Source organism: Nyctereutes procyonoides, unplaced genomic scaffold, assembly GCF_905146905.1.
Source record: "Nyctereutes procyonoides isolate TBG_1078 unplaced genomic scaffold, NYPRO_anot_genome, whole genome shotgun sequence".
In the NCBI taxonomy this organism is placed as follows: domain Eukaryota; kingdom Metazoa; phylum Chordata; class Mammalia; order Carnivora; family Canidae; genus Nyctereutes; species Nyctereutes procyonoides.
This window is the reverse complement of record NW_026575040.1, coordinates 8,296,863-8,324,526: the sequence shown is the minus strand read 5'-3', so window position 1 is coordinate 8,324,526 and position 27,664 is coordinate 8,296,863. Positions and strand designations below refer to the sequence as shown.

Genomic DNA, 27,664 nt, shown 5'->3' with positions numbered 1-27,664 from the left:
ACCTCTAGGCTTCCTGTCTTAGGGATGGGAGTTCAGGACAGTAGTAGATGTTTGTCAGAGATTTCCCATCAACTTACACTATTTTTCCTCTAATCACTGTTTATAGTAAGTATGCATAGGTTTGGGCTCACCTGCTGCCACATTTATCTCATGAACCCTCTTAATCCTTATCAAAAGGAAATTCATTTCTTCCTAGGGGAAAGTAAACATAATAGTTTGTAAGATTGAGGTCTCTTAAACACTGTTTAGGGGTATAAATCATTATTTACCCAAATGCCTAGAATTTCTTTATTTTAATTGTTGAAAAATTTTATTTATTATTTTGAGTGAGAGAAAGCATGAGCGAGGGGAGGAGCAGAAGGAGAGTGAGAAGCAGGCTCCCCGCTGAGCAGAGAACCGGATGTGGAACTCAGTCCCAGGACTCTGGGATCATGACCTGAGCCAAAGGCAGATGCTTTGCTAACTGAGCCCCCCAGGCACCCCCCAAATGCCTAGAATTTCTAGTTTGTCTTTTGTAAATAGAAAATTAGTTATGGGCAAATGTTACTAAATGCCTAATGTTTATGCTAGATAACTCTAGTCATTGAAGCCTTTTCTGGGTTTTTTTAATTTAGGTTGCTATTCAAATTTTAATATTTTATCCTTATACTTTAAGAAAGAAAGGATAGTATAGAATGGATTTGAAAATGGCTATTAAACTATATCTAAATGCAATTATACAATTAATTGTAGTGTATGAGGAAAGAGAAAGTGGCCAACATTTATAAATAGGAAAAAGTTGACGGTAAATACTTAATGCTTATACTTAGCTAGAGAAAATACACATTTAAGAAAAAAACTTCAGTGTGGTCATTTTGTTTTAGTCTGTACCAGGTAAATAGTGAAACATTATTTAAAATAATTTCCCTTTCTAGTCTAGAGTTATAGCATAACCAGAAACTTCTAGATATTTTATATAAGAACTCATATACAAGAAACCTACTAGAAAATCAACAGTGAAGGACTGTTAGAAGTAATTAAGAGTTCAGCCTGAGAGCTAATTAAAAGTTAATATAAAAAAATCAGTTTTCTTTTTAGTGCAAATCATAGAAAAATCCACCGAAAACTGGCATTAACCTAAAAGCTAATCCATTAGTTCATATAACCAAAGAATTAGGGGCTTGATGCTGAGCTCAGTGAACACCAGATCCTTTCTTGACCTTCCACTTCCTTGCCAGGTTCCACCCCACTGCTTTGCTCCCCATTATGGCAAAATTCCATGAGCAAGTCCTCTGTAGTAGATCTCCAGTTCCTCCTCTTCCATTCACTGTGTAAGTGCATTCCAATCAGCCTTTTGCTAGTCACTCCACTGAAACCTCCCTTGTCAAGATCTGTGATGTCAAAGCCATGGTCCCTTCTGAGACCCACTCATGTGATCTGTTAGCACCATTTGACATAGATTCTGCCATTTGCAGCACTCTGCCACTTGGTTTCCAGGATACTACCCTCTCTCAATTTTCCTTTCATCTCTCCAGTCATTTCTTCTTATAACCTCTCTGCTTGTACTTCTCTTCCCAGATTCTTTTCTGCCTACACTTACTACTTTGGTGATTTAATCTAGTCTCAAGTCTTTAAATAGTAATTCCACATCGATGACCCTAAATTTATGTCTTTGGCCAAGACCTGTTTCATGAGTTCCAGAGGCTCATCTAACCACCTATAGAAAAATCACCATTCACATGTCTGTCTCAAACTTAGTATGTCCAGAAGTGAATATTTGTCTTTTGTCATAAATGCTGCCCAGCGTCGTCTTCATCTCTCTCAGTTCAAGGCATTACTCTTTTTAATGAGACTTATCCAGATTTCCTTTTAAAATTGCATATCATTCCTTCCAATCCCCATTACCTAGCTTTGTTATTTCCATAATATTTAGCACCTTCTAATATACTTTATCATGACATTGATATTTATCTTTGCCCATTAGAATGTTTTGGTCTCTTGCTCATTGATTATTTCAAGCACCTAGAATAGTATCTTAAAACATATTAGGTGCTCAGTAAATATTTCTTGAATGAATGTTTGTTTAACAGTTGAATTCATGTTCTCCACTTCTTGGCTCTGCTTCCTTGATGTTGGTCCCATTTTGGGGGCATTTATGTGGTTCCCAGCAGTTTTTTCAGATTCCCATCTACCTGAAAAGAGGAAAATCTTTGTCTCAACATTCCCAGGGAAAGTCCTGAGGTTCATTATGATTGGACTATTTTAAATGCCATGTCCGGCCCTTGATCAATCAACCCTGGCAGAGGAATGTAATGTACTTTTTCCTAGGCTTTGGTCATATGCTCCACTCTGAGACTGGAAGTAAAGCTACAAATAAAAATGTCTATTGAGGGAATAGAATCTGCTGAATAAATATACAAGAAATGTCTACTAGCTTATATACCACAGTTTTACGAAATATGATTCTTGGATACTAGGTCCATCGGATGTCAGTAGGTATTCTTTGACCATGTCTCATTAAGTTTGGAAATTTAAATTTAAATAAGTTTTATTACTGCAAAATTTCTCAGGCTTTAAATATGATCGTGTGTTCTATGAATCTCTAAGTGGAAGATGTTTTATGCAACAACTACCCAAAATTCTTTGAACGTGGAATCCTTCCCCTATATAGAGATCTTTCCTTTTCCAGAACTCTCTTAGAACATCTCAAAATGTATTCTTACGGACCACACTGTGAGAAATATTGATATGTTTCCTAAGAACTAGTTATAAAACTGAAGACAAAAGCTCATGCAACAATTAAAAATATACAAAAGAATACTCCTCAAACGTACAGAACTTAGTTGAAGAAAAAAAGTTTATAGACCCCTAAAGATCTTAATATGTAAAAAGATACAGTCCTTTGAAAGATAGCTATTGTCAGTAATTTAGTGTAGCTGTAGTTAAAAACCCAACTTAACAGGGAGGTGAAGGGAAGAGGAAGAGAGCTTTATCAAATGATTCTAAAGTTCCTTGTGTCATAGGCTTTTTTGATTGCAAGGGAGGACAGTAATACCTCAGGTTACCTAAGAAAAGTTTAATGTAAGGATATATAGGAATTAAGATTTTAAAAAAAATTATTTATTCATAAGAGACACAGAGAAGAGAGAGGCAGAGAGAAGCAGGCTCCCCGGGAGAAGCAGGCTCCCCGCAAGGAGCCTGATGCGGGATCAGTCCCAGGACCCCAGGATCACAACCTGAGTCAAAGACAGACGCTCAACCACTGAGCCACTCAAGCACCCCAGGATATATAGGAATTAAAAACAGAATCAGAAAGTTATGATTATGTACTTCGTCTGGTTACATGCCTTCTTTCCCTCTATGGCACCTGTGTATCTTTAAGCATCTGTTTGGTTCTTCTGGCTACCAAGAACTTCCAGAGACCCTTACAAATCCTGGAAGAAGCTAGTTTGAATTGATGATAGTTATATATGTTGGTAATGGTGGATTCCTTCAAGCCCAGTCATTTCGTGAGTTGTCCAGAAGTCAGTGGGTAGGCCACCCCTGGAAAAATTATGCTCCCTGGTCCTATCAATGTTCGTTGCAGAAAACAGCCTAAATTTGCTTCCTTCGTCATATATGTTCGCTGGGAAGATTCAGCTAGAAAGGAAAGTTGGATGTGATATAGGTATCAGGAGTAAAATGTTCAGTATAATTCAAAAGGAAAAATAAGAATAGAGGAATTCTAACAAAGGGCTGGACTGCACGCCATACCTCAATATAGAATATACTATCTTTATATGTGGCAAAGGCAGAGTAATTGTGAAGCTGGTGCATGAATAAGCAGTTAATGAAGTCGAAACACAATTTAAAAATAACATGAAAGTGAAATTTCTAATTAGTAGCATGAATTAGATATTAAATTGTTCAGGAGTTCCTAATTAACCATTAAAAAGTATTCTTATCTTGCAACTTATCAGAGTAATGTCAAAATGGTTTAAAGATTTAAATGCTTAGAAATGAAAGTAAAACAATGTCAGAGAGAAATATAAGTTGCATTTAAATAAATGCATTAAAGTACATAAATAATACTTAAATAATATTGGGCTAAGGAAAAAAAAAACATGATTTAATAGTGAAGACTAAACAACAACAACAACAAAAACCCAGAAAGCTTTATTACATTAAATGGCACAATAAATAAACCAAGGGAAACTTCTTAGAATATTGGACCATATTACATATCTTAAATATGTGGAAGGCTGTTGGAATCGTGTGTGTGGATAGTAGTTCTTAATCCTACCTACTGTCAGTGTTACCCTACTCCGTACTCCCACTCTGCTAGATGACCATTGCATTCTTATCTGTCACAAGTAACTATTCTTCCACTCTCTGAGCTGATGTCTTTATTTCTCCATCACTGAAATGATGGGGCCAATCAGAAGGTAACTTTGGACCCACCTACCTGTATCTCTGCCCATATGTTATATATGTTTTTTTTTTTTTCTGAGAGCCTGGATGAAATCTCTGGGCTCAGGCCAATCCTTAACACTTTGTGCATCATCAACTCTTTGCCTCTTTATTAGATCATTCCCATTAATATACAACTTTAGGCTAACTTTCCCATCTTAAAATAAACTACTTTTCTCTTAATTTCCCTCCAGCTATACCCCCATTTTCTCTTCATCACAGAATTCCTTGCCAGGAATGTCTCAATTTACTGTCTCCTCTTTGTTTTCTCCCTGTCTTTCATGAACTGTTTCCAAGTAGGTTTTCACCTATCTCATGCCAAAGAAACTGCTGTTATCTAGGTCATCAGTGACTATAATGTCACTAAAAGTAATGGTTGTTTCTCAGTTTTGAAGCATCAAGAGAAAAAATGAAAAGATGACTAACACAGCAGAGTAGTGTGATTCACAACATGAAGAAAGCCAGTAAGGAAGGGTATGAAAAGTAGTCAACTTAGAGAGTAGCCAAAGAAAGACAAATTTAAGACAATAAGATGTTTTTAACCTACTGCCCAGTGTTGCCGGGGAAATCTAGAACTCTCATTTACCCACTTATTTATGCAAGTGAACATTTCTGGAAGCAATTTGGTACCTTGTACAAAAGCTTTAAGAAAGTGTCTATCCTTTGACCCACCCATTCCATTTCTAAGAGGATGTCCTAAGGAAATAATGATTACACAGGTACACACACACACACACACACACACACACGCACACACACCCAAGGAGGGAAGAAAAGCATTGATTGTGGAAGGAAAAAATTGAAAATGATAACGATGTCCAGCAATAAGAGATTAGTGTTATATTATGCACATCTCTATAATAGAATACTATGTAACCACTTAAAATGATGACAATGATGTTTATTGACGAAAGATTTCATTGCATGTTTTTAAGTGAAAAAAATGTATTCACAATTTCTGTGAGAAACCGTATCTTAACACGTGTGTACACATATGTGCATATGTGTATATATGGGAAAGTGCCTGGAAGAGTATATACGACCGTATATTTTAGCTGTTACCATCAAGTAGTAACTTTTAGATTTTTTTTTGGACTTGGAATGGTTGTATTACCAAGGGGGAAAAAAAAGGAAGAAATGAAAAGAAATTTTTACAAAAGAAAGGAAAACTAACTTCTTTTTTTTTTAAAGATTTTATTTATTCATGAGAGACAGAGACAGAGAGAGAGGCAGAGACACAGGCAGAGGGAAAAGCAGGCTCCATGCAAGGAACCTGACATGGGACTTGATCCCAGGTCTCCAGGATCATGCCCCAGCTGAAGGCGGCGCTAAACCGCTAAGCCACCGGGGCTGCCCCGAAAACTAACTTCTTAATTATAGTTTATTTTCCTTTTCTGTTTTTGCATTTGAACATTGGTCATCAGACTTGGTTCATAGCTGGCTGGCTTGATTTGACCCAGTCCTGTTTCTTAAACCACTAAACTTAAAATAGCCTGAGGGCCTGCCAGCTGTAAGAGAATAGATTAACCAGATCAAATATTTTTACTTTTAGCTTTAAAGTTACCCAGGAATCTATAGGCTCATTTGATTAAGTCGATCTGAAAACCAGCTACTAACTCAGTAAACTATCAAAAAATAATTGAAAGACAAAATAAATAGGAGTTAAACTCCGGAGGAGAAAGATCGTGAAAAGCACAGGCAAGCATACTGAAATGAGTTTATTAGGAACCTGCAGTTAGAGTATGATAAAATGAAATCAAAGGGTTTTATTGAGCTGAATAGTATTCCATGTTACAATTGTTTCCTGTTTCTTAGTATTGGTAATTCTGTAGGAGTAGAAAAATTCATTTGTAACTTTTGCTGTACCCCAAAGAACTTTAACTAGATTTTATCCTGAAACCTTTGCCATCATGAAAATTCTTGAAATCTAGCAGTAGAATATCACAGCCCTCTAGTTAATGTGTGTGTGATATTACATTGGATTTTGTACAAGATATGTAAAACAAAAACTATTTTAAGGGCTATACATAATGCAGTCTGAAGAATTTTATTTTTATTTTTTTAATATTTTTTAAATTTTTATTTATTTATGATAGTCACAGAAAGAGAGAGAGAGAGAGGCAGAGACATAGGCAGAGGGAGAAGCAGGCTCCATGCACCGGGAGCCCGACGTGGGATTCGATTCCGGGTCTCCAGGATCCTGCCCTGGGCCAAAGGCAGGCGCCAAACCGCTGCGCCACCCAGGGATCCCAAGTCTGAAGAATTTTAAAAGTAAAGTTACAAATCAGCCTTTTCTGGCTCTTTTGGTCTTTCAGTAGTATGTGTATATATATATGTATGTATGTATATGTATATATGTATATATATATATACACACACACACATAATTTTGCTTATGCTCTACATTTCAAATTTATATCTTGCCTTTTTATCTTAATGTTTTATGATTGTGTTTCATGTCATTAAATATTGTTTAAAGAAACCACCCATTTTAAAGATAAAGTAGTTCGTCAAAGCACTGTTAGTTTGTTGATGATGTACATGCCTTCATTGGAGGAAATAAATTTTCTACAGCCTTCTGTCTTAATGGTAGTTTAGCAGTCTAATGCTGAAAATATATCAGTCCCAGCTCTGTTTTCAAAAATTACATAGTTGTCCAGGTTTTTGGTTGTTTGGTTGAATAAACGAGAGATCTCATTAGAGATTTTACTTCTGACATTTGTATATAGGTACTTTAGTTTCACTTTCCTCAAGACAGCAAGAAATACTCTATAACAGAAAGATGACTATTTTTAGCTTTTCTTTCTGCTGGTGAGGTGGAATACTGAATATTTTTAGAGCAGTTGAAAGTACAGCCACTTAGGTTAGCTCAGTGTTTCTATCATCAGAATCTCAATAACCTTGTTTATTTTATGTATCTAGGTTTTACCTTCCAATGTTTTGAGTTTATGTAAATTGCAACATGATTCCTCTTTTTACTCTCTAGTTCATCTCTCTGTGGAGCAGTGTGAAAAAAAATGAAATTTTAAAACCTTAATTTTCTCTTTACATGTTTTGTGTTTTTTGAATTATAATTTTATCCTGATTATTTGTGGGCAATGCTTTTCTTTCTTACAGATGAAACATTAGTAATTAATACTTACAAGGGAAGGTTGTTGAAAATCTCCCATGAGTACAGTAAGCCCCTCAGAATTCATAAGAGATATTCCTCCATAACCTTTGTAAGTATCCTCAATTAGGAACACCACTAGGACATTTCATCTTTTCTCTAAATTGGGACACAGAGTAAGTGAAAATTTGAATGTCTTCTGTTTTACCTTCAGTAACTACAAGTGTACAACAATTCAGGTCACAATGAGAGGCTGAGGTACTTACCTGCAAGACACCAATTTCTTCAACCTTCAAATAGCCAACAGTCAAAACTCTGGTCTTAGCAAAATTTCAAAAGTTTCAAATTAGTATACATTCTAGAACTTTAGAGACCTTCAAGATTGGTTATAGTGATTCAGAACAGTAATTAATGCAAAACCCTGAGACATTAATATAATTTCCTGGTACAGATATGAAAACACTTGAAGATCTCATATTTAAGTGTTAAGATCAATAACTTAAACCATTCACATCTGAACCCATTGCACTCTGACTTTTGCTTCTCCCATTCCACTGAAACACATATCCAGCCAAGGTCACCTATGACTTGCTGGTTGTTAAATTCAGTTCTCAATTCTCATCTTACCTGACCTCTGAGCATTTAACACTGTCCACATTTGCTCTGAAATTCTTTTCCCTTGGTATCAAGGACACCATTTTCCCCTTGCTTTTCTTTCTGAATTTCTGGCTATTTCTTCCTTGATTTGCACCTTTAATGTTGGTAGTTCTTCAGAGTTTTTTTGTTTATTATATGAATATTCATTCATTCTATTGATTGATATTTGGCATAAGAATAATCTTAATGGGGGATCCCTGGGTGGTGCAGCAGTTTGGCACCTGCCTTTGGCTCAGGGCGCGATCCTGGAGACCCGGGATCGAATCCCACATCAGGCTCCCGGTGCATGGAGCCTGCTTCTCCCTCTCTCTGTGTCTCTGCCTCTCTCTCTCTCTCTCTCTCTCTCTGTGACTATCATAATTAAAAAAAAAAAAAAAGAATAATCTTAATGGGAACTGTGTAACTATGTGATGAAAATGACAAAACCTCGAGGATATGAATAGATGGACACAGATATAATACTTAGGGATGGCAAGATTAAAGATGTAAAGATATAAAGACTTCCGCAATCAAAATAATTCATAGGTTTATTGTAATTCTACTCAAAATATCATTAGAGCTATGATTTTTAAAATATAAAAATCCTAGGTTTTAAAAATCAGAAGTTCATATAAATGAATAAATATTTAAATTGATTAAAGTTCTGAAAAAAGAATGAGTGGAGAGCAACTTAACTATAAGATATTAAACCGTAATCTATACCAATTAAAAAATAGAGTGCCAGCACCAGGATAAAAAAGACCAATGGGAAAATAACCCGGAAATGGAACATGTTGGATATAAGCATTTAACATATGAGAAAGGAAACACACATATTCATAGGGATGAGAAGGATTGTTTAACACATGGTGTTAGTATAACTGTAAGCAATTTGGAATAACAGAAATTTAGATTTTTAAAATTTAGATTTTTAAAATACTAAAATAAGTTCCAGATGAATTAATAATTACATAAAACAACAAGCCAAAGAATTGAATTGTGTATTGATTAAACCTAAGGAAAGGAACAATTAGAACTTGCAAAGGATATGGTTGACAGATTAGACTACATAAAAGTTTAACTTGTATATCATCCAAAATATAGCCAAATGAAAAAATATATAGCAGCCTAGGGGAAATATTTGCAGCAGATTTCCAAAGTTAATGTTCTTATATATGAAACCTCTGTGCAAATATAAAAATGGGTATAAGACAAGATTGGATAATTAAATAGGAAACTAAACAAGCGGGGAAAAAACTTTTTTTGGGAGGGGGGAGCTCTTTAATGCTAATTAAACTACTAACGAGTTACCACGATCCACCCATTAAATTAGCACAACTCTCACGGAGTAGGGGGTAAATAGTAGATGCATAAATTGCTGGTGGTCTTACATACAATGTTACAGCCATTTGAAAATCACTTCCGTGATGTGTCAAGATTCATAAAAATCTCCATAATTTTTGACCTAGAAATGCCATATCTGGGAATTGATCCAAAGTAATAACTACCCTCCCCTTTCAAAAAACAAATATGAGCCCAAAGATGTTCAGAGTTGTTTCAAATAATGAAAAATTAGAAACAACCTAAATAGCTAATCAAGTGAGTAATTAAATTTTTCATATAATGCGATAATTAAGATTGGGTAATAGAGATTAAAATTGAAAAATGTGATAAGGGTGAATTTTAAAAAATTATTATATTTTGTTTAAAGATTTTTAAAATTTATTCATGAGAGACACAGAGAGTGAGGCAGAGACATAGCCAGAGGGAGAAGCAGGCTCCTCAGAGGGAGCCTGATGCAGGACTTGATCCCCAGATCGGAATTACTCCCTGAGCTGAAGGCAGATGCTCAACTGCTGAGCCACTTAGGCATTGCAAGGGTGATTTTTTAAAAGTGGACTTTATGATTAAAAGGAAATATGTAAAAATGATAACCAGTTATGATGAAGGAATAAGTCGATCATTCTTTTCCTATTTTCCATGATCCAGTATAATGCTAGGCTGCATTAAAAGAAATATACCACCTAGGTTGGGGGACCTAATGGACCTGTATTATGAAAAGAACATGGGCTTTGGAGGTGTTTAGATCTGAGTTTCTTTTTTTTCTTTTCTTTCTTTTTTTTTTTTAATTATTCATCAGAGAGAGAGGAAGAGACACAGGCAGAAGGAGAAGCAGGCTCCATGCAGGGAGCCTGATGCAGGACTTGATCCCGGGGCTCCACGATCAAGCCCTGGGCCAAAGGCAGGCGCTAAACCGCTGAGCCACCCAGGGATCCCCTAGATCTGAGTTTCAGTTCTGCTTCTACTTAACCTAGTATGAGGCCTTGACAGTTGCATAATGACTTTGAACATCAATTTCTAAATGTGAACAAGGAGCAGATACCTTTTCTTCATGACTCTTGTGTAGATTAGCAATAGTAGATGGTAGTTGTTGGCAAAAATACTCTTTTAGTCATATCACATCTGGAATAATATATCAGTTTATAAGCAACCATAAATCTCAGTGACAGCAAATAAGGTTTATGTCTCGTTTATGTTAGTTATTAGTTGTAGATTGGCTGTGACTCTGTTTTATGTTCTTTCCACTCTAGAATCAGGGTGGACTGGAATGAAAAATGGTGAAGCCAAAAAGGATAACTCATAAAGATCTGCCTAGAAGTGGTACACTTACACTCACTCACATTTCTTTGGCCAAGGCTAATGTCAGTGGTACTGGAATAACCTTCCCATAGGGATGGACTAGTACAGAGGGTCAACAAATATTTAGAATAAACATATATGCTATGACAGTGTGTGTCCAGTTCTTGCTGTAACTTTAGGGGTGTTACAACCTGGACTATGTCCAGAGGATCAGAATGGTGAGTAATTCTGCAGTCTCCCCTGAAAGACAATGGGAAGAGTTGAGAAAGAGGGACTTGTTAATGCTGTCTAAAATATTTGAAGAATGACTGTCACTGGATATATGACACTGATGAGTGGAAATTATAGCATTATGTATTTTGACTCAGTATAAGGGCGTAAGGAGGAGAGCAGATAGAAAATTGTTGGATGTTTGAAATACCTTAACTTATTTATATTCAAAATAACCCTATGAAGTTTTGTGTGTATGTGTGTGTTTATGTTTAAATATTAGAAGAGGAAACTATCACAGAGTGAATGAGTACCTATGGTCATATGACAAGTAAGTGGCAAAACCAGTTTGGAATCCAGGTCTATGTGATCTCATCTCTTTCCACTAAATTTTGCTACTCTTTATAGAGTTGCACACTTTCTTACAATTAAACTGTTAATACCAGCCATCTTCTGCCTGACAATGTAACGGCCACTCTTCTCCCACCTCTAAAAGGGTCCAAACAAAACATGAGGAAGGATTGAAAGGAGAATTGAACTCTAGAATGGTAGTCTGCAAACATGTGATCATATACACCTCTCAGTAAAATAATTTAGCATATATGTATGTGTGTGTGATATCTATTAAACTATTATACTAATATTCTGTATGTTATAAAACAAAAATAGAAGTTTAAAAAGGTTTATGTAAAATTTTAGATATTTTTATAAATTAGATTTGAGATTTCATGTAAAATCTCAACTTTTTAAAACGTATTTACAAGGTAGGTAGATACTTTTTCTTGTATCCCTGTGTATTGTCTTGTGTACCTTTTGAGACGCATACCCCCAACATTGGAAGTGAGTATTTTGGATAATATGTTTGACTCTTTTTTTCACTTTGAGGATTCTGTGATTCTGTTTGGCCTGAGTTTTTCTGAAACGGATAATAGTAGCTTAATTGCCTTTCAGAAGAGTTTTTAACATAGTCTATTATCTAAGACAAAACTCTAAGTTCTTCACTGGCATTCATTTTGGAAATTAAGCTTGAAAACCACATAGATGAAAGATACTTTTCCAGATAAATTGTAATAACTTCATGAGCATTATAATCTAACAAGTTTGTAAATAGAGGTTGTTACTAAGTAATAAACCTCATTTCTATGTGTGACACAAGCAACTCCTTTATTTTACTCATGTCCTCTATATCTAAATCTGCATGTGTGTGTCCAAAACTTACTGTACTCCTAATTCTAAAATGAATCCTCAGATTTTGCCTAAAGAGAAATACGAATTTTTGTACTTGGGAAATTATTTTAACACTGTTTTAGAATGGAGCCAGAAATCTAAATTAGGCTAAGCCTACTGGATTAAAATCTTCATAGAGATCTATCCTTTAAGAAGCAAAGGAGTTACTTGTATTGTTTGATGGAGGAAATTATCTGCTTTTCTGCATTCTAGTCCTAGGTTATCAGCCATTTGCCAGATTGGTACCTCATAATTAAGATAACTTTCTGGTTAGTAATTCTTTCTTGGGGATAGATTCTTTAAAAAAAAAAAAAAATCCTTTCCAGTTCACAGAAAGCAGAAATGCAAATCTGGCCTTTAAAAGATACTTCTATATTGAGATGGAATTGTAGATCAGCAGTAATCTTTTCCATTTTTTTCTCATCGTGAACATTTATACAGATTTTTCAGCATGGCATACTGCAATTTGGTAGTAATGTAGAGGAAGTGTTGCTTGCAAGTCAGATCAAACCCCGTTTAAACAAGAGATGGCCAAGTTCAGCTACTTTTTCTTTCTTCTGCATGGGTTTAAATGGCCCAGAGGCCAGGATTTACTTGGTAGTAACTTTTAGTGATTCTTTTGTCCCAGAAAATTACCCTTGAAAAGTACAGTTTAAATAGTTCGGTATTTTTAAGCTGTCATATTCCTTCATTCATTCAGCAATCATTCATTGCTGCTGTTTTTTTTTTTTTTTAAGATTTTATTTATTTATTCATGAGATACACAGAGAGAGAGGCAGAGACAAAAGGCAGAGGGAGAAGCAGGCTCCATGCTGGGAGCCCGACACGGGACTCAATCCCAGGTCTCCAGGATCACGCCCTGGCCCAAAGGCAGGCCCTAAACCACCGAGCCACCCAGGGATCCCTTTCCCTCTCTTACTTCCTCTCTTCATTCCCTTCCTTCCCCTCTTTTTGTAACTCTTTCCTCCTTTGAGATAGTGACCATAGGCAGATTTGGAAATCAAATCAGATGATCTAAGTTTAGGAGAAACTATGTATGATATTCAATGTATAAGCACTTGCATGATATAGTTAGGCAGAAGATGATAAAATTCTTACTTTGCCTTGAAGACCACATGTCACTTCACCTGTGCAGATCTCCATCCAGATGGGTATGTTTGTTACGTAGCTCAAGAACCATGTTATCTTTAAATGAGTTTATATTTTTATTTTAAATAAAATTAAGATAAGCATGTTTTTATACAAGTGTGCTTTTTATTTAGATGAACACATTTATATGATTAGATAATTTTTGATTAGTGTTTCTTTGATTATGTGTTTTCTGAATTTGAATCCTGATATGGCTTTTGGAATTAGCCATTTTGGTGCTATTTCTGTTACATTACAACTGGCACATTTCTTACTTTTCAGTACTTTAATTGCCTTGTTATCTAAACTCTAGAATACATTCCGGTTAATTAAAGTCATGTCAATGATTAGGCTTGTTTTGTTTTTTTCTTGCTGTTATGTTCTCTATTGATGAATTTGAAGGTAATTAAAAGTATAATTCTTTTCTTCTTTAGCATCAGACAACAGTCAGCGCTTTCGAGAAACCTGTTTTGCATTTGCATTGACACCACAACAAGTGCAGCAAATCAGTAGTTCCATGTAAGTTCTATTCAAGTGTAACTTGCATTTTAGCCTTTGAAACCAGTAATGTGTATAAAGTGGTTTTTTATATGTGTATGTATTGGGGGAGAATTAGTGTCAAGCAAATATTAGTATTGAAGATACTATTATAGTGTTAGTTATCCAAAGAACAGTTAGATCTCTGATAATTTGAAAAACTTATGGAATAACAGTGTCTTTGAATCAGCTTTCATGTGCATATTTTCTAAATAATTGTAGTTCTTACTGTCTTTTCTAGGGATATTTCTGGGACCAAATGTGACTTCACAGTGCAGGTCCAGTTAAGGTACAGTGTCACCTATAGTATATATCCAATGTTTAAAATTTAATATTTCTTAAATATTTTAAAAGATTATGTAGTTTTCAATAAGTATATTGAAAATATTGGGTTTAGATGTTTGGGTGAGGGAAGACCTTCTCCTGTTATGAAATACCCTAATTTTTATCCAGTTTACATTTTAATATAACAAATCATGTGTCATATATCTAACCGTGTTTCTCCATTTTGGTTGCCTCTAGATGATTGAGAAGCTCCAGCTAATGTTATATTTAAATGATATGATAGTGTGGGTTCTCTAAAACTACTCTTTTTGTGATAGTGCAAATGCTTTATCTGTATGGATGACAAACCACTGTAAATAAGGGACTAGTACTTAGGTTAAGTTTACAGTGTCTCACAGACTAACAAAAACCAAAACAGTTTAATTTGCTTTGCTCTGTATTTTAAGTCATTAATTTAAAAACACTGTTCTAGATTTCACGAGACATCTCTTGATAGTTTTGCAAAGATGAATGGAAAATTTTCCAGTATAGATTCACAATTTCCCCTTATTCATTTTCTTAGCTCATTTTTTTTCTAAGGCTATCTAAGATTTCTTTTTATGTTAATATGTCTGTCTTATATAAACCATCTTATGGTACTTTTTTTACCCCATGACTATCCCTGTGGGAACCAAACTGCTCCACAGTAGTCTTGTCGCAATAGAAATAGAAGAGGAAGTACAAGACAGTTGTTTTCCTCAATAACCTATTTTCCCTAAAGTGGGAAGGATAAGTCAAATAACCCAGTCTCTCTGATTTTCTAAATACATTAGGAAATCAGAAAGAGAATAAAGCACCTGCTCAGTGCTTCAGGGAATGTGAAAACCTCTGATCTTGGTTTAAAAATTGAGTGATGAAAACAGCGAGAAAGCAGAGGAGAGGTTGAAGTCTTGATTTTAGGGGGCACTGACAAAGATGTTCCTATGTAAAAGGTGCTTTATCCTCTGTCAGAGGCAGAATATGATAATGACTGAATAAAGGACTAAAGTATGATGTCTTCATAATTACATATTGCTGTAATTTTGCTTACTTCCCACATCAGTTTATATTTTGGTCATACTGATACATGACGTTATTGTTTCAAACAGTGGATTTTATTATGTTTTTTAAGATTTTATTTATTTATTCATGAGAGACACAGAGAGCGAGGCAGAGACATAGGCTGAGGGAGAAGCCGGCTCCTCATAGGGAGCCCAGTGTGGGACTCCATCCCAGGACCAGGTATTATGCCCTGAACCAAAGGCAGATGCTCAGCCACTAAGTCATCCAAGTGCCCCTCAAATGGTGGGTTTTAAACTGTTGCTTGGAGCCACTCTTAAGGAGTCTGTGCTGGGACCCTCATTCCCCCCGACACTCACACACTCTGTCTGAACCACGGTAGTAGTGCTGCTTAGATAATCTTTTGCTTCTGGGTTAGTTTTCGTTTAAAGAAAGAATCCCAAGACTAAAAGAAAGTTTGAAAACCATAGATCTAGAACAAATGATCTAGTTCCTGTCTTCAATATTTTATATTGATATATATATGCATTCTTTAATGCAGCAACAGGTATGGTTCATATTCCAAAGGAACGTCTTCTTTCTAGGATAGATCAGCTCTCTGTTTCATAGGTTCTGAGGGAATCTTGGTAGTTAAAAATGGTTTAGCCATTTTCAGTTCAAATTTATCTCCAGAACTTGATGAAAAAAGAACCATTTTGTATTATATTTGGTAATTGTTAGGCAGTCTTTGCGTTTTGATAAAATGGTTATTTTTCATCTCAGCCCCCTTACCCTTATTAACTAGGTCTACAATCCCCATGTATTATTTAAGTTGGGAGTGTATACCTATCTATTATGCTAATTATAAATTTTATCTAAAGCATGAAAATAAATTTGGTCACAATTAGGTTCAGTGTTCTATTAGATTCCTACTCTGTTCTCATTTATGTACCTGTTTTCCCTCCCCATCCCTATGAACTTCTTCACAGCAACTTTCTACTATTCCTCTTTTTTTTTTCTTTTCCCTTTAGTTTGTTAGAGTGGCTTCGATTTTCACCTTTTACTTAATTGAATAGGAATCAACTTGTCATATAAATCATTCTTTTCTATAGCTTCAGGCAGCCAGAATCCATGTTTTAAATTTATCACTGCATTGGAATAATTTATTAAAAACATGGTGGCACCCTCTTAGTGTTGCAGTATAAATAATTGGCCTGTAATAGGTTTTGCTGGGCTTAGAGATGATCCTGTGAGCTTTGACATCTGTGTTGCTATGTATATTTCAAGAAAATCTTTGTACATCTACTGATTCTTAACCCTTTTATGGGTCATTATCCCTTTGAGAATCTGATAGAAGCTAAAGATTGCTTCCCCATACAGATGAATATATATATGTACATAGAAAATTGTCCCAATTTGTAGATCCTCCCATACACAGATTCCACAGCCAACAGGTCGACCTTACACTCTACAGTGAAGGAAGGATGTTTGTGTATAATAAATATTTCACAGAATTCCAGTAGGGTTCTTCTTTATAACTCAAAGATGCTGTGAACATTCTGTAAAGGTAGGATGAGCCTCAGCCGTATATTGCGATTAAGGAAGTTATTAAAATATCTTAAATAGCAAATTAATAATTTACTTCTTTATCTGTGTAAGCATGAGCAGAGTGAGAATGTACAAATTATGTAGCCATCCATAGTTTTCCAAAAAGATTATGCATTTAATTTAGAAATTAATGTTTTCATGAGTTTATATAATAGTATTTTAAATGTATGTGGATAGAGTACAAATAATGTTATTTTTCAACACCTTCAATCCTCAGGGAATAATGGAGTACCTTAGCTTAGTGGAAAGAATTTGGTCTTAGGGATAGATTTACAGCATTTTCAGTATATTATGCTGAGAACCAAAAAAATGAATGTTTTATAAGTTTGGGAATTACTGTGTATTATATCTCCCTCTTAGAAAATTACAGTGCATGTTACCCTAGCTCTGAAATGTTCTATATTAAGATAACTTAATTTTTTTATTCAGAATTTCTTTAATTTTTCCATTACAGAGCCTTTATTTTCCTTCCTAGAACATGCTTAAGCAAATGATTGGATATATTATGACAACTGTAGGTTGATAGTCGTGATCACTGAAACTCTACATTGATAGGATTATTTATTTTCAATTTGTTTAAATGTGCTTATTCATCATGGGACATGGCTAGCTTTAGTAGTTTTGGTTGTGTTGTTAAGTTTGACAACCTTTTAGATTAGCTATTGAACAGAAATATTGAGGTCATCCTTTAATAAAGGAAGTTAAATTTGTCCTTTATTGTTTAGGTTTTGTTTATCAGAAACCAGTTGTCCACAAGAAGATCATTTCCCACCCAATCTTTGTGTGAAAGTGAATACAAAACCTTGCAGCCTCCCGGTAAGTCCTAAAACCTGTTTTTTATATGCATTGCCAACATAGCTATCAAATAAGTCATGACAGCTGTTGTTAATCATAGTTTTTCACTAAGAAAACATCTTTATTTTTGATGTATATATATATTTTTTTTATTCTTGATGTATATTCATGTGACTACGTGAGACACTTGAAACAGCTTTGTATAATTAACAGCTGTGACGTTAGTGGAGACAAAGTCTAGGACTTGGAGTTGGGTGTGGTGGTTTTAGTGTTATACTAGATTTTAGGGGATGAGAAGTTGTTTCACCAAAACCTCAGTGGTACACATGTGAATCTGGAAGCCTACGGTAGAATAGGGGAGGGATGCTGGGTCTTTTTTTGGGGGGTGGGGGGATGCTGGGTCTTAAACAGAGAACAAGAGTGCAGGATATTACTGGTCACCTTTAAAATGTTTCTTATATAGTTATCCAAGTTCTCGATGAATTCATCCTGATTCTTAAGTTTTAGAGATTTGTAAATTCTATTGCCAGTATTATTCTCAGGCTTACTATATAATGAGACTGTAGGATTGTTTAGGGAAACAGGCTTACAGATATTTGCTTCTTTGCTTTTTAATGAAAATATTCATATTTTCCAGTATGTAGAGAGAGAGTTTTTTGTTTGTTTGCTTTAGGAATGGAAGTTGAAATGATTGTGGAAATAATAAGTGGAAATAAATGATATTTCATCCTTAGGGTTATCTTCCACCTACAAAAAATGGTGTGGAACCAAAGCGACCCAGCCGACCAATTAATATCACCTCACTTGTCCGATTGTCCACAACAGTACCAAACACCATTGTTGTTTCTTGGACTGCAGAAATTGGAAGAGTAAGTAGATTTTTATTTCTACTAAATTTTAGTAGTATAAAGGAAAGGTTAATTTCCATGGCTACCTGAGCTTTGTATGTAAATGATATTGTAAAATGAGTTGCAAAAGGATTTATTTTTGTCTCAAAATAAATTTTCAACATGTTCCCATTTAAAAAATGGGATCATAAATAAAAATTTTAAAAAAAATGGGATCATGCAGTGTTCGTTGTTTTATAACCTGATCCTTTCATTCAGCAATTTATCATGAACGTCTTTTTATGTCATTACATGTTCATCTGCATGATTTCTAATGGCTAGATCATATTCCAGTATGAGTATGGCATAATTTAGTATATTCTCTATTGTTGAGCAGTTAGCGAATTTATTGATTGATTCATTGGTGTTTCAGAGACCATCCTAGTAGCTACAGTTTTGCATACATACATCATAGTTCCCTTACATTCCCAGAAGTGGAATTGCTGAGTCAAAGAGCATGCAGAATTTTAAGAAATGTTGTATACTTTGACAGATTGCCTTACCAGAAGATGTACAAATTTATTCTCTGACTTTCAGTGTTTGTGTGTCTCTTGACCCATACCCTGTCAATATTTTTATCTTCTTTAAAATCTTTACCAAGGTTAGTAGGTAAATAAAAGCACCATGTTGCTCTGATTAGTGCTCCTTTTGTTACTACTAAGATTGATGAACCTATTTTGTCAGTTGTGATTTATATTTTAAAACTATATATTTATTTCTCTATTGCTCTTATTATTATTTATGAATTCTTTATATATTAAGACTTCTTTCACATGTTATAAATATTTGTTTCCAATATATTTGCTTTTTACCTTTCTTTATGTGATTGTTTAATGTTTAGAGGACTTAAATTATTATAGAGCCAGTTTTTAACCTTTTTTTTTTTGTAGTCTTTTCTCCTCAGTCCCCATCACACTTAAGTCTGTCTGCCCTTCCCAGGCTTCCATAAATATTTATTTTTATTTTCTTCTAGACTTTTAAGGTTTTTTTGTTTAATCTTTTAAATATTTAATCGATTGTAAGTTATGTATGGTGTGAAATAAGAACTTATATTTTTTAGATAGCCAGTTGGTCTAACACTATTACCTAAACAAATGCTGATTCAAAAGCCATCATTACTATGTATTTGATTTTTATTTATCCTATGTTTCTGAATTTGTTCTATATTGTTTCTATATTTTGTATTGTCTTGCATTCTGTTTCTGGGATAATTTCAGAATGTTTTTGCTTATTTCAGTTTTATCCTGTGAGCTCATGTCTCTTCATTAATTCATTTGAAATGCATTGAATGCTTACAGTACGCCACACACTGTATTGAAAACTGGCAGTACCATAGTGAGAAAAGAAAGTCCTAATGCTTTTAGAGCCTGAGATCTGGGGCCAACTGGTCAAAAACAAAAAGGTGAACATACTTATTAGAAGGACTATGAAGGAGAAGTGTGCGGTGATTTTTACAGTATATTAAAGGGTACTTTGGGGGTGCCTGGTTGGCTCAGGTCATGGTCCCAAGGTTCTGGGATTGAGTCCCCCACAGGGAGCCTGCTTCTCCCTCTGCCTCTGTCTCTGCATCTCTCTCTATGTGTGTGAATAAATAAATAAAATCTTTTTTAAAATAAAAAGAGTACTTTGAACTAGGGAGGGCTCAGATGGGGCTTCCCCGAGGAAGTAGTGACTGATACAAGAGTTAAGGGTAGAAGGAAGCAGTTTGGGTGAAAGTTTCAGAGGACACAACCACAGACAGAGAGCCACAGACAGCCTTGTGGCACAGGGGTGAGCATGGTTCTTTTCAGGAAACTGAGAGGGAGCCACTGGGGCTAGAGTGCAGAGAGTAGGGAAGACCAGTGCACAGGATGAGGCTACAGAAGTGAGAAAGGCAGGCAGGGCCTGTGAGGTAATGTTAAGGATGTTCTCTTTCTCGGTGAGAATTTTGCGGTAGTATATTTATGTTTATAAAAGATTATTCTTCAGAGTGGTAAACAGTTTGAATGGAGGTCAGAATCCTGCAGAGCAGTCATGTCTTCCAGTCACGGCTTCAAGCAAGCTATCACTGAAGTATTAGTAGCAGACAGCATGTGTTAGCCTGAAGGCGTGGCAGTGGGGATGGAGAGAAGTCACGGGTTGGGTTGGTAGGACTGAGAGAGAAATTACAAATAGGAGCTGAGGGACCAGGAAGTGTCAAGGATGACTCCTGGGTTTCTGTTTGGAGTGAGAAGGTGAATAATAATAATGCTGAGATAGAGGAGACAATGAAAAATGATTGAGTTTAGGTGTGTATTTTTGTCATTGCTTTGGAGGACTAGATGGAGATAATCAAGAGTTCAGCTTTGAAGCTTTTGTGTTTGAGATGCCTGGGAGATATTCTGAATAGGCAATTGATAATAAGCTGAGAGGCTAAGTTTGGGCTAGAGAAGAAAATATGAGCTGAGAGTGAGGGAGGCTGTGAGGAGAGCGGGACTGTTAGAAGAGTAATTACAGAGAGGGAGCCGGGTTTCCCTGCATTGCTCCCCCAAATCTTTCTAGGAATTGGAAAGAGATTGTTTTAAATTTGTATATTAAGTTAGGGAGGATTAATTTATTTGTAGTATTTAGTATTTCCATTCCAGGAACTGTATGTTTCTCCATTTATTCAGAACCTTTTTTATGTTCTTCAATAATTTAATAGATTTCTTCTTATAAATCTTCCATATTTTTTATTAATTCCTATGTTGTTTATTGTTATAGTTGCTGTTGTCAGATCTTTTTTCTGTTATATTTTCTAAAGAATTTATTTATTGTTGATTTATTTAAAAACTACTTACAAAAAAATAAAAATAAAAACTACTTACAGTCGAATATTTACTTAATAATACCTATGTTCATATATTGTTTCCAACAGCTTTTTAATTGGTTCCTTGGTATTTCCAGGTGGACAGTTTTAAGTTTGAAAAAACGTATTGTTATACACGTAATGATAATCCCAGTACTTATATAATTAATTGTTTTTGTTCTGCTGTGTTGGCTAGAACCTTCAGAACAATGTTAAATAATGGGAGTGCTAGTGGACATGCTCAACTTGGTCCTTAAGAAAATGAGAATACTACTAGTGTTACGGAAATAGAATAATACTAATAGTGTTACTATTAATTTTTGACAGAACTTAATTAGATTAACAATGTACTCCTATATTGCTCTTTTACTGGATATCTTTATGAGACATGGATTTTAAATTTCACCAGAATACTTTCTGACACCTGTCAAGATTATATTTTTTTTCCTTTGCCTAATTAATTTGTCACCATCAGGTTTTTGAAATCCTTCTAAATGTTTTACTTCTAGTATACCTTGCGGTTCCCCTTTTTGTCTTCCTTTTTAAAGAGGGTGTTAACAAATGTTTTATTATGTGCTGGGTTTTTTGCCTGTGGGTGAAACCTGTAGCCTACTGGGTATTTACAGTGACCTCTGAAAAATGACTCCAACTGTGACAGAGGAGGGAGGGAAATATGGTGCTGATATATAGCATAAGAGAAGAGAGGAAAGCCTTTCAAACTTCAGAAAGAAGATGGTATGTTCAGTGATTTGAAGATGGTCTACTAGGTAAGATCTTTGTGTAGACCCCAGTCTACAGGTTGGAGACCTTCTTTTTGAAGTAAAACATTGAAAGAAAATTGTTCTTTACCAAAGCCCAGAAGATAAGTTATTAGACTGTTTTTCTATCACTAGTTTTAATTTAACTTGTAAAGATACTCTTTGTGTAGGATCTCTTACTGTTTGGGGGATTAACTTGTGTTATTAGTTAGCACTGAGAAATGTTAAAAATATATCCCCAAAGGAAATAGAAGAGTTAGTGTTAGCTAAAGCTAAGGTGACAGTCATATTACAATAAGTGTGTCAAATCAACACATTGTACACCTTAAACTTACACAGTGTTATGTCATTTATATCTCAATTCTTTTTTTTTTTTTTTTTTAGGATTTTATTTATTTATTCATGAGAGACACCTAGAGAGTCAGAGACACAGGTAGAGAGAGAAGCAGGCTCCATGCAGAGAGCCCAATGTGGGACTCAGACTCAGTCCCTGGATTCCAGGATCACACCCTGGGCCGAAGGCAGGCACTAAACCGCTGAGCCATCCAGGGATCCCCTATATCTCAATTCTTAAAAGACAATAATATTTTTTTAAAAAGCAGAACCAGTACAGTGCTTGAAGGAAACAAGTGAACTATATTGTAACTTCTTATCCTACTTCAGGATAATCACTGCATTTAGCATTTATTAAACTCTCATAGTTTATAGAAGAGTTATTTAGATACTGGTATAGAGGACATTTAATGAGTAAATTATATCTTAATTGTGGAGAAAATCTCCTGTGAACTTGATAGACAGTTTTGAAAACTTTTGAGAAGGCATTTGACAAAAACATCAGTGTAATGCAATATTTATGAGTAGTTGGAATTAAGTAGTACTTTGAAGAGTTAGCAGAAACAATATATCACCTACTTAGAAGAGAGAACATAGTACCGTGAATGTTTGGGGTTTTTTTGCTCTGAATCTCTTTCAAGTGATGTAAAATTGAATTCCGTATTATCAGTACAAGTGGCATTTGTTAATATCTGACTTTTTTTTTTTTTTGATGCTGCTGCTGCTGCTTTTAAAAATTTGGTTACATGTTTTAACTAGAGTGAACATACCTTTTCACTGAACTTGTAGTTGTGGTTTCTACTTGATCTCTCCTTAAAAAGTTATAAAAAGCCTGAGGGGAATTTCTAGTACTGAAGATTCAAGCTGTCAGTACATAGTTTCACAGTGTTAATTAGCATTTCTCCAGTTTCTATCATACTCATAACATTAATCAAATAAATAAAAAAGGTGAATAAGAGTTTTTTTTTTTCCCCAGAGGAAGTCTTTTAGTTTTATATTAGATTGGTGTGTTGTATGCTCTAAAATTTAGGCAAGTTTGAAGGTTCTTTGTAAATTAGCTTTTTTGACACTTCCTTTTTTTCCCCAGAAAATATGTAACACCTGAACATGGATAGGTTTCTGAACTCTAAATGAAAATTTGGCCTTCCAGAGGATACTGTAGGATATTTTCTCTTGTCGTTAAAGAAGGGAATGCTTTTTTGAAAAGTCTGAAATTTGTAGTATACATTGGACTAGGTTAGAAGGGTCAGAGCAAACAAGATGTGTGAAAGCAAGAACTAGAGAACTCCACTAGCCATGACCCTTAAGTCCACTGTCCTGACATACATACTCTTTCCTCCTGGGTTCTAGTGCCAGCTCTGCCACCAAGCGGATGAATGATAATGAGCAAATGACATATCTTTTTATGCCTCTTTTTCATGAACTCTTTACTTAGAAAAATACTTACCCTCCCCATCTCGTATAGGCCTTCTGTGAGGTTTAAATTAAGTAGATAGTATATGTTAAGAGGGCTTCAGAAACTTTATGTAGCTGTGAGCTAGAAGGTAGCAGTGCTTTTCCTTTTGCTTCTTTCCAAATTTCTTGATCTTCCTCTTGATCCCAACACCAAATGGAAAGTGGGCCTTCTCATTTAGAGCTCACTCTCTCGTATCCTTAATAAGCCTCAGCCCCTTTTCTTCCTCTTATTCAGTCATGTACCCTTCACTCTGCCTTGACTTATTAACTATTTTCTTTGTTCCCTTCTTCTGCTACCATCTCCTCTACAAGTCCTCTGCGGGTAATGGATACTCATCTATTCATTAGCCAAACCAGCAGCTTCTCTTTGAGAATCTTTAATATTCCCTCTCTTTGTGATAATGGCTCACATAGGGTCTTTCAAAACTAGTTAGAGGTATAAAGAGAGATTTGATGGCATAGATTAGGAAGCCAATCTAATTTATAATTTTTAAATAGCTACTATTTTAGATCTATTACTTACTAAATGTGGTTTATAGTGACTTTGACATCCTTTTGGCCTTGGTTTATATTTAGTTTTAACAGTGTTTTTTTATATAGTGCCTCAGGTTGATTAGCTTCAAGTGTAAGTAGCCAGGTAATATAGAAGCATGACAGGCCTGGCTTTATTGCTTGAAAGTTGCAAAATTCTTTTACTTCTTTATACCTACCTTTCCTCGTCCATAAAAGTAGGTTTATGACCACCTCAGCAGTTTTTTGGTTAGGACCAAATTAATTCCTGTTTGTGAAAACACCTGATAGTACCTGGCCACACAGTAGGTGTTTTAACAAGTGTTAGTTTTCTTTCCCTATCATTGTGGGATTAAAATAGATGTACTATTTACTTATATATGTTGTTTTTCTACATCTTTTTTTTTTTTCCAGAACTATTCCATGGCAGTGTATCTTGTAAAACAGTTGTCCTCAACAGTTCTTCTTCAGAGGTTACGAGCAAAGGGAATAAGGAATCCGGATCATTCTAGAGCTTTAAGTACGTATGATAAACTTATTTCATTTATGCAGCTGAACTATTCTGGTAAAGGTTAGGGTAGTAAATTTTCAAAAAAAGAAATTTCTTTTTTCACTAGAGCTTGTCATAGAAGATTCAAAACTCTGAAAACTTGTTTTCTGCACAAAGTAAATCAAGACTTAAAAGTAGTTTTAATCTTTGTTATGACCTATATTTTATAGTCTCTGTTTTACTGACCTTAAGATTAACATTAGGAAGCCAGTAAATGAATACAGAAGAATATTTTACTAAAACTTCATAAAATAAATAAATGTTTATGGAATCCTAGGAGACAGAAAATTTTGGCATGTATTCCATGAGAGTTATTTTATATTTAAGGTCTATCCAGGAAGAATGTGCAGGGGTATGTGATGATGGTATCCCTACATTAATAAAATAAAAGGAGAGTCAGTGGGACGGTAAAAATAATAACAAAGCAAGTTCTGTTAGTCAGTTTTGTAGGCCTTGGACAAGTCACTACTTCTCTGAGTCTCATGTTCCTCATCTGTAACAAGAAGTTCTTACCACATGATTTCTAAAGCTCCTCTAAGTCTAGATTCATAGTTACGAATAACTAGATGGTTCATTTTGTTGTGTAGAATGTGAAATGCAGCAAGGTCTGCAAATTGACCTTTCTGGCCTCAGTTTTTGAGGATGAAGGCCAGAGTTTGGCAGCCTTTCTCAAGAGTTCACCTCTAAGTTGTTCTTTTGTTCTTTTCTTTGTGAGAGATAGATTCTTTATGGATGGATTTGGGGATGGGTCTGTCTTAGGGAACAAAACTTTTATAGGCAGGAATTAGCTCCTCTTTAACAATTCTTTATGTGAGTTGATTAATGAAACCCACTCTCAGATTTGTTGTTAGACACACTCTGGTGAAAAGTACTATAGTAGTAGGACCAGCTTTCTCTCACTTTCCTCTGTGGCATAGCTTTTATCTTTTTTTTTTTTTTCTCTAACCTATTTCTGTGCCAGAGTAAAAGATCCCACTAACTCCAGAATAGCAGTATACTCTCAGTAGTTCATTGAAGGACTTTTTGCATTAAAGGAACCGTTTTTTAGGGGCGGCTGGGTGGCTCAGTCTGCCTTGGTGTTAGGTCATGATCCCAGGGTTCTGGGATCAAGCTCCACATTGGGCTCCCTGCTCAGTGGGAAGTTTGCTCTCTCTCCCTCTGCCTACTGCTCCCCCTGCTTTGCTCTCTCTCTATGTCAAATAAATACATAAAAAATCTGAGAGGAAAGAAAAAAAGAAGAAGGAAGGAAGAAAAGAAAAAATAACTCTTTTTAAAATGAAAATAATCCTGAGTCAAGAGGAACATACTTTTGGCTACTGCCTCTGTAGATATTCCTCAAAAGACGGTGGAGAGCTACAATGACAGCCCTGGCTTGGGATCTAGGGGAGAGAAAGCACCAGTTGGCAGAAACAGAGACGAAAACGGATAAGCATCTGCTTTGAAGGAGAATACAAGACAAGAATTTTTCTTTTTTCACACTTGCTGAAGTCCATTCATGGTCATTCTACTGAAATTTTCATATTTGCCACATAGCACTAGAATCTCAGCTAATCAGAAAGTGTTACGGAATTATGTGAGCTTGTGTGGAAAAAGTAACACCAACAAATAAGGCAGATGAGGCTGTTATTAATAATAGTAGTAGTAGTAGTAAGGCTACTGTTTTTGCTCAAGCTGTTCACTCTTCCCCACTTGTAGTTGAGCACCATCTGGAGGGAGAGTGGGAAGGTGAGTCTAGGATTATTTTATTTTCAGGAAGGAAACACTGTTAGTCACTATTAAGCAGCAAAAATGTCTCATTTCAGAGGCTGTTTATCTTGCTGGAAGTGGAGAGTAGATGCAGATTGGGTGGGATTTTTGTAGCAGTTTATATCTTATTTTATTGGCTTGGAGAACCAATAGAACATTAATTTGGATCCTTCCAATAAGACATTCGTTGTAATTGGCTAAAAAACAGATTATTTGCCTTTATGCTATCTTTAAAGAAAGAACATTCTGAGTAAACTGATTGTATAATTAAAAGATTGTATAAAACAACTTGACAGAAAGAAATGTTGACAGGTTTCTCCAGATATTTTTGAAGAATCAAATTACCTAAAAATATATTCATAGTAAGTTATTCTCAATCTTATCAGTGAATTCTGCTAGCAGAGTTGTATTCATCAAGTCAGGCACTATTATGTTCTTGAAAGAATAAACTTAGTAATATTTAGACTTCTCATAGAGAAATCTACTCTGATTCATTTGATTTAGTAGTTTTTTTGTTTTGTTTCTGCCTTTGTGAAGAGTTGTCCCCTCTATCACAAAGGCAGCTCTTTACTAGTTTTTGGTCACATTCCTATCTCCTTTCCCTCTTCCCTGCAGCAGTCACTTTAAACCTTGGTCTTAGTTTACTCAGACACTACTCTCCCTCTGTCAGCCCACTGCCACTGCAAGAAATTGGAGCTATAGGGTGTGAATTCTCCCAACTGTCTATTTCTTCCCTAATCTTAGTGCCACCATAACTGCTTTTTCAACTTATCTATTATGTGTACCTATCCTTACTTATTCTCTTCAGTCTCAGGAGGAAATGTCCCTTTTTTGGCTCCAAGTTAATCTTTTATTCATTTATTCTTCTCATTCAAGAAATTATATTAAGAGTCTACAGTGTTCCAGGCACAGGAGAATATAGCATTAAGACACACACCGTCTCTGCATCCCTTAGAAGTTTGCAGTCTGGTGGGAAAGACAGAATTAAATGATTGAACA

At 35.3% G+C, this 27,664-nt stretch overlaps 1 protein-coding gene across 1 annotated transcript in view; it reads left to right on the top strand.

Annotated features, from left to right (window-relative positions):
• PIAS1 (protein inhibitor of activated STAT 1) overlaps window positions 1–27,664 on the top strand; it is a 117,385-nt gene that overhangs the window by 57,845 nt on the left and 31,876 nt on the right. Inside the window, exons 3-7 of the mRNA XM_055320102.1 lie at window positions 13,813–13,897; window positions 14,157–14,204; window positions 17,551–17,641; window positions 18,355–18,489; window positions 24,784–24,889. Coding sequence (XP_055176077.1) covers window positions 13,813–13,897; window positions 14,157–14,204; window positions 17,551–17,641; window positions 18,355–18,489; window positions 24,784–24,889 — 465 coding nt within the window. The remainder of the gene's footprint in view (window positions 1–13,812; window positions 13,898–14,156; window positions 14,205–17,550; window positions 17,642–18,354; window positions 18,490–24,783; window positions 24,890–27,664) is intronic.